The 6,000-nt window shown below is 40.4% G+C and overlaps 1 protein-coding gene across 8 annotated transcripts in view; it reads left to right on the top strand.

The window, feature by feature from the left end:
• LOC100593118 (SET domain bifurcated histone lysine methyltransferase 2) overlaps positions 1-3,907 on the top strand; it is an 86,905-nt gene extending 82,998 nt beyond the window's left edge. For 6 of the 8 annotated variants that reach the window (XR_004030169.1, XM_030813402.1, XM_030813407.1 and 3 more), the window contains 2 exons: positions 1,319-1,390; positions 3,428-3,901. Coding sequence is in view for 6 of the 8 variants with exons in the window: in XM_030813402.1 (XP_030669262.1) it covers positions 1,319-1,390; positions 3,428-3,582 (227 nt within the window). In the remaining 2 variants the exon portion in view is untranslated. Of the gene's footprint in view, positions 1-1,318; positions 1,391-3,427 lie in introns of all 8 variants that reach the window. The other 2 variants (XR_004030168.1, XM_030813409.1) reach the window with 2 other exon arrangements.
• The last annotated feature ends 2,093 nt before the right edge of the window (positions 3,908-6,000 follow it).

Here is a 6,000-nt window from a genome sequence, read left to right on the forward strand (position 1 = left end):
TTAATAAGCCAAGTGTCCTTTTTTAAATAATATTAACACAAACTGTAAAGTATAGAAGAAGGAACTGTAATGTTTTGATTGATGTTTGGTTTAAAGATGAACTTTGTAAAAGAAGTTTCTTTCTTAAAGAGCTCTTTGGGAAGCCAAAGTTCCATTTGTATGTGCAGGTATATAACTACTTAGCTTTTTGTTTGTTTGTTTTGTTTTGAGGCAGAGTCTCGCTCTCTCTCCCAGGCTGAAATGCAGTGGCATGATCTCAGCTCATTGCAACCTCTGCCTCCAGGGTTTAAGTGACTCTCTTGCCTCAGTCTCCGGAGTAGCTGGGATTACAGGCATGTGCCACCACGTCCAGCTAATTTTTGTATTTTTAGTAGAGATGGAGATTCACCATGTTGGCCAGGCTGGTCTTGAACTCCTGACCTCAGGTGATCTGTCCACCTTGGCCTCCCAAAGTGCAGGGATTACAGATGTGAGTCACTGAGCCCAGCCTTACTTAGCTTTCTTATAACTTATATCCCATGAGTTTAAAACCTTTATTATAAATATAGTTATTTTACAAGGACAAGCTGGACAGCTTATATTGTAGGCAACAATATAAAAAATGTTTATTTGAATGGGATTATTTTCTATAGGGCAAAACCAAAAAGTGAAATAAATAGTAAACATTTCCAGAAGCTCATTTATTATACTATTTTATTCATTTATTTCCTCTAGACCAAGTACTTCCCAAACAGTGTGCCTGAGAACCACCTGCAGGGCTTGTGAGGACACAGATAGCTGGACCTATCCCACAGAGATTCTGATTCAGTACAAATACCAAGAATTGGGGGCCAGGCGCAGTGGCTCACGCCTGTAATCCCAGCACTTTGGGAGCCCGAGGTGGGTGGATATCTGAGGTCAGCAGTTTGAGACCAGCCTGGCCAACATGGCAAAACCCTGTCTCTACTAAAAATACAAAAATTAGCCAGGCGTGGTGGTGCGTGCCTGCAATCCCAACTACTTGGGAGGCTGAGACATGAGAATCGCTTGAACCCAGGAGGCAGAGGTTGCAGTGAGCCAAGATCGCACCACTGCACTCCAGTATGGGCAACAGGGTGAGACTCTGTCTCAAAAAAAAAAAAGATAAAAAGAGAAATGCCAAGAATTACATTTCTGACAGCTTCCCTGTGCTGCTGCTGCTGCTGCCGCCGTCTAACATTAAAGTTCCATGGCACATGACTGCTCTCTTTCCTTTCCCCTGTTTTGGATTACATATATAAATGGAGGAGTTTCTGCCTATACAAACTGTTTAATATTGAAAACGTTTTTCTCCCTCCAGACTATGAAGAAATCGGGAGTGCACTTTTTGACTGTAGATTGTTCGAAGACACATTTGTAAATTTTCAAGCAGGTATATGAGTTATATAATATCTGAGCAGCATAGTTGAGAAATATTTATCACGATATTGAAACAATATACTATACAGGTGATAAAAATATTTTAGAAGAATGTTCGTTGTTTTCTTAAATGAGAAAAGCCAATTACAAAAACAGTATGACCCCGCCCGCCCCCACACACACAGAGGAAAAAATATTTAGGTACACGTGCACAGACAAAAGCTGCACCTGGTGGAGACAGTAGTTGGTTGTAGGTAGTTGGAATATAGTGATTTTTGTCTGTTCTTTTAGTGCTATATTTTCCAGATTTTCTGTATACACACAAATACTTTTTATAATGAGAAAAACTCATTAAAAAAATAGAGACAACAAAAAATTGATTCAAAAATTGGAGCACATTTTGGCCTGTGTGTGGCCCAGGCAGGAGCTGGTAAAGCTTCCTGCGGCTTCTCTGCTCTTGGGTGGCGAGGCTATGATAAACCATCCCTCCGCTTGCCTCCCTCTCGCTTGGTGAGATAGGTCAAAATTTCAATTCTCCCAATATTAATCCTCAAATCTAATTTAATTTCTTATCAGGGAGGGTTATGACTGATTTAAAGTTCATCAGAAAAAAAAAAAATGAGCAAGCAAGAATAGCCAAGAAATGTTTGCAGTAGGAAATCTGGTTTGGTTTGGTTTGGTTTGGAGAAGGGAGATTTAACCTTCCTATTAAATATCAACCATTTATTGGGTGAGTCCTCCTTTCAGCATTAAGATGCCCTCAAGACAGGCTACACCTCCACTTGTTTATGAGTCTAGTCTGACTTCTCTATCAAGGCTGCCACACGGCTGGGCAGGCCGTGCACACAGTCATACAGCATTGGTGTGGATGGCTCCCCCTGAAGTCGCACAACAGAGTGCCCTCCACACTCTGCTTTTCCACAGATGTATCTGTCTCTCCAGCATATGGTAAGAAGACAGTAAGATTTCCCTGTGAAGAAATCATTAGTTCATATAGCTGTCTCAACATACACAACCTTTCTCATTTTGGCTTTCTATATTATACATTTCTATTCAAATTTTTTACTACATTTATAACCAGCAGGAAAAATACTTTGAAAAATCTACCAAAAATAGTGTCTGTCTTAATCTTTTGAGGATGTCTGCTAAGATATAGCAGTATCCATATTTTTTTAAAGCAGCCTTAAAAATCTTTTTCTAAAAAGAGTTATTTTGTAGGGGACTTCCATGTGTGTTTTTCTTTCATGTAAGGGAACATGTCACACATCACTACGTGGATGGATTAGGTGGGAGTACATATATTATAATGTAGTATGGCGGGGGTGCCGCTACTTGGAACTGCATGAGATTCAACTTAAAAGGCTTAAGTTGGGTTTCACTACCCCGGTTTATAAAAACTTGCTTAATTTAGCCTTACTAATATTTTAAGTTAACTATAGGTATGCAGTTATTCTGAATAAAGGTTGTATATGTGTGTGTTTTAACTGTTCGATTTTGAGGCTTTTAAAAATTACATTGCCATTGACTACTATTTGTTATTTATAAAGCCTAAGTATCTTCCTCCTAAGGTTTTCTAAGTTTCCACAATTAAAAGCCTTCCTATTTCTAAATGAAAGCAAAAGCTTTTATGTAACATTAAAAATTGGAATCATTTTTAGGAAGGATTTGTCCTTAACCTTGTATTCTAGCCACGTTCTCCAATTATCATCTCTCAATAAGTGGATATCGTATAACATGAAGGTTATACAGTCACTGTTTTCAAGTTCTCAAAGATATACAAAGGGATTTGTTCTGCTATAAATGTGCCCAAAATCTTAAGGGTTTACTGAGCAGCTTTGTGTATGATAAATGTTAGAATTCTGTCCTGAATTAGAAGGAGGAAGTGAAGGCATAAAGAAACCAGCTCCTGCCCATAAGGCTCTGGATCCTTTTCATCGGAGGCACGAGGATTGTGTGTCTGTACTTGCAAGTGAAAGGGGCTACAGATGGTACATTATTTCTAATAAAACTACTGAATAAGCTGAAATAATTTTATTTCTTCTTTTCATAGCAATAGAGAAAAAAATTCATGCATCTCAACAAAGGCGGCAGCAGTTGAAGGAAGACATTGAGCTACTTCAGGACTTAAAACAAACCTTGTGCTCTTTTCAAGAAAAGAGAGATCTTATGTCAAGTTCTACATCAATATCATCCCTGTCTTATTAGGGATTACCATTTCCTAAGCCAAGAGTCATGCCAAATTGCAATCAGGCTCAAAACCAGAGACCAGGCTGTGAAATCCACACATCTTTAGAACTAGTCGTCTCCTCTTGGCCCCGGCAGCTCTTCCCTGTTCTTACTGGTTGACATTTTGATCACTCTTTGCACACTCTTACTTGTGTTTTTTGCTCACTGTCACATTCCTAGCACCTAGTATGCTCAGTAAATGTTTGTAGAATAAGTGCATAAAATGTTCTTAACCTTTGATTCTACTTAAAGCCCACGATGCCTCTTAGATATAATAAATTTGGATTATACTACTTTACTTGTACCAAATTTGCCTGTTTTTGTGTCACAAAGTCTGCTTTTGAAAAATCTCTTTTCAGCCAGTTATCATTTGGGGATTCATCATCTTCAAACAAACACCTAAATTTTAAATTGGACTCTGAATAAGAACATTACCAGGAGTATGCAAGAATGAAAAAAAAATTGACAGTTACATTTTTCTTAATCTAATAATATACAATTCTGGTTTTTATGCCCACACTACCATGTCTGACCCCTGAAAACTTCACATTCACAGTTCTCATTTTTTACCATGGTACTCTGATTTTCAATAATGCTACATCTCAAAATGGGTTTTAACTGAGTCTCCAGCATGGTGTCTGACATGTAATAAATAAGTACTTGAAAAATATTTGCAGGAGATGAAAAAGAACATTCCATTCCTGTTGTAATGGCAGCCCTAGCCTAAGTTCTTATATCTTAGGGACAAAATCTAAACCAGTGGATTTCAAATCTGGCCGCACATCAGAATCATGTGGGGCACTTTAAAAACTACAGAGGCGAAGACCCCATCCAACACCCTCTGAATAGATTTCCGCTAGTCTAGATGATTATTGATTACTGTAGCTTCAGCTTCCTATCCTGATAGTAAGTCTTAGCAAAGTTTTTGGTTATTGTTTTGTGTTGTTTTGTTTTGTTTTGTTTAAGACAGAGTCTCACTCTGTTGCCAGGCTGGAGTGCAGTGGCGAGATCTCCGCTCACTGCAATGTCTGCCTCCTAGGTTCAAGTGATTCTCCTGCCTCAGCCTCCCAAGTAGCTGGGACTACAGGCGTGCACCACCACGCCCAGCTAATTTTTGTACTTTTAGTAGAGATGGGGTTTCACCATGTTGGCCAGGATGGTCTCGATCTCTTGACCTCGTGATCTGCCTGCCTCGGCCTCCCAAAGTGCTGGGATTGCAGGCGTGAGCCACCGCGCCCGGCCATCTTAGCAAAGTTTATCTGACTAATCATTTTGATGTCATGATCTTTATTTAAAAAAAAATCCTTTGTTCCCCACTTTACTTTCACGTTTAACCTGTGACACAGCATGTAACTGTGCACCATGGAGCACCATGTGTTTGGTGGCCATGAGGCCAGCTACTGGGCAAACTACTAAGGCAGACCTGAGTATGAACTTCAGCTATGTCACTACTGAAAAACTTGAATCCGATTATTTAATCTGAGAATAATGCTGCCTACCTTATGGGACAAAATATGGACAGTAAATAAAATGTGAAGCAGACAGCACAATGTCTGGCACTGTGGGAAATAAATGTTAAAACACACGCAGGCACGCATGCACTCCCCTTGCTAACATTTCTGTCTTATTTTCTCCTTTTTTTTTTTTTTTTTTTTTTTTTTTTTTGAGACAGAGTCTGGCTCTGTCCCCCAGGCTGGAGTGCAGTGGCACCATCTCGGCTCACTGCAAGCTCCACCTCCTGGGTTCACGCCATTCTCCTGCCTCAGCCTCCCGAGTAGTTGGGACTACAGGCGCCCGCCACCACGCCCTGCTAATTTTTTTGTATTTTTAGTAGAGACAGGGTTTCACTGTGTTGGCCAGAATGGTCTCGAACTCCTGACCTCATGATCCACCCACCTCGGCCTCCCAAAGTGCTAGGATTACAGGCTTGAGCCCCCCCGCCTGGCCTATTTTCTCCATTCTAACCAAACTTAATTATGATAAGTTCTGGAAGGCTCATTAGCCCCCATCTCCAAGCCTTTGCTTGTGCCTCTAACTTTTTGTTTTGGAGATGAGCTAAAAGGACACTTTATATTTTCCCCTACCCAACACAAGCGTTATCTTCAGAACAACTAACTGTTTGTCATGTTAACCCTATTACTGTATTAGTCCGTTCTCACACTAGTATGAAGAAATACCAGACACTGGGTATTTTATAAAGGAAAGAGGTTTAATGGACTCAGTTCCGCATGGCTGGGGAGGCAAGAAACTTACAACTGTGGCAGAAGGGGAAGAGGCCCGTCTTATGTGGTGGCAGGTAAGCGAGAGCACGCAAAGCCCAGGGGGAACTGCCATTTATAAAACCATCAGATCTCGTAAGAACTCCCTCACTAGCATGAGAACAGCATGGGGGAAACC

The sequence above is a fragment of the Nomascus leucogenys genome, chromosome 5 (genome assembly GCF_006542625.1).
Source record: "Nomascus leucogenys isolate Asia chromosome 5, Asia_NLE_v1, whole genome shotgun sequence".
Lineage (NCBI taxonomy): Eukaryota > Metazoa > Chordata > Mammalia > Primates > Hylobatidae > Nomascus > Nomascus leucogenys.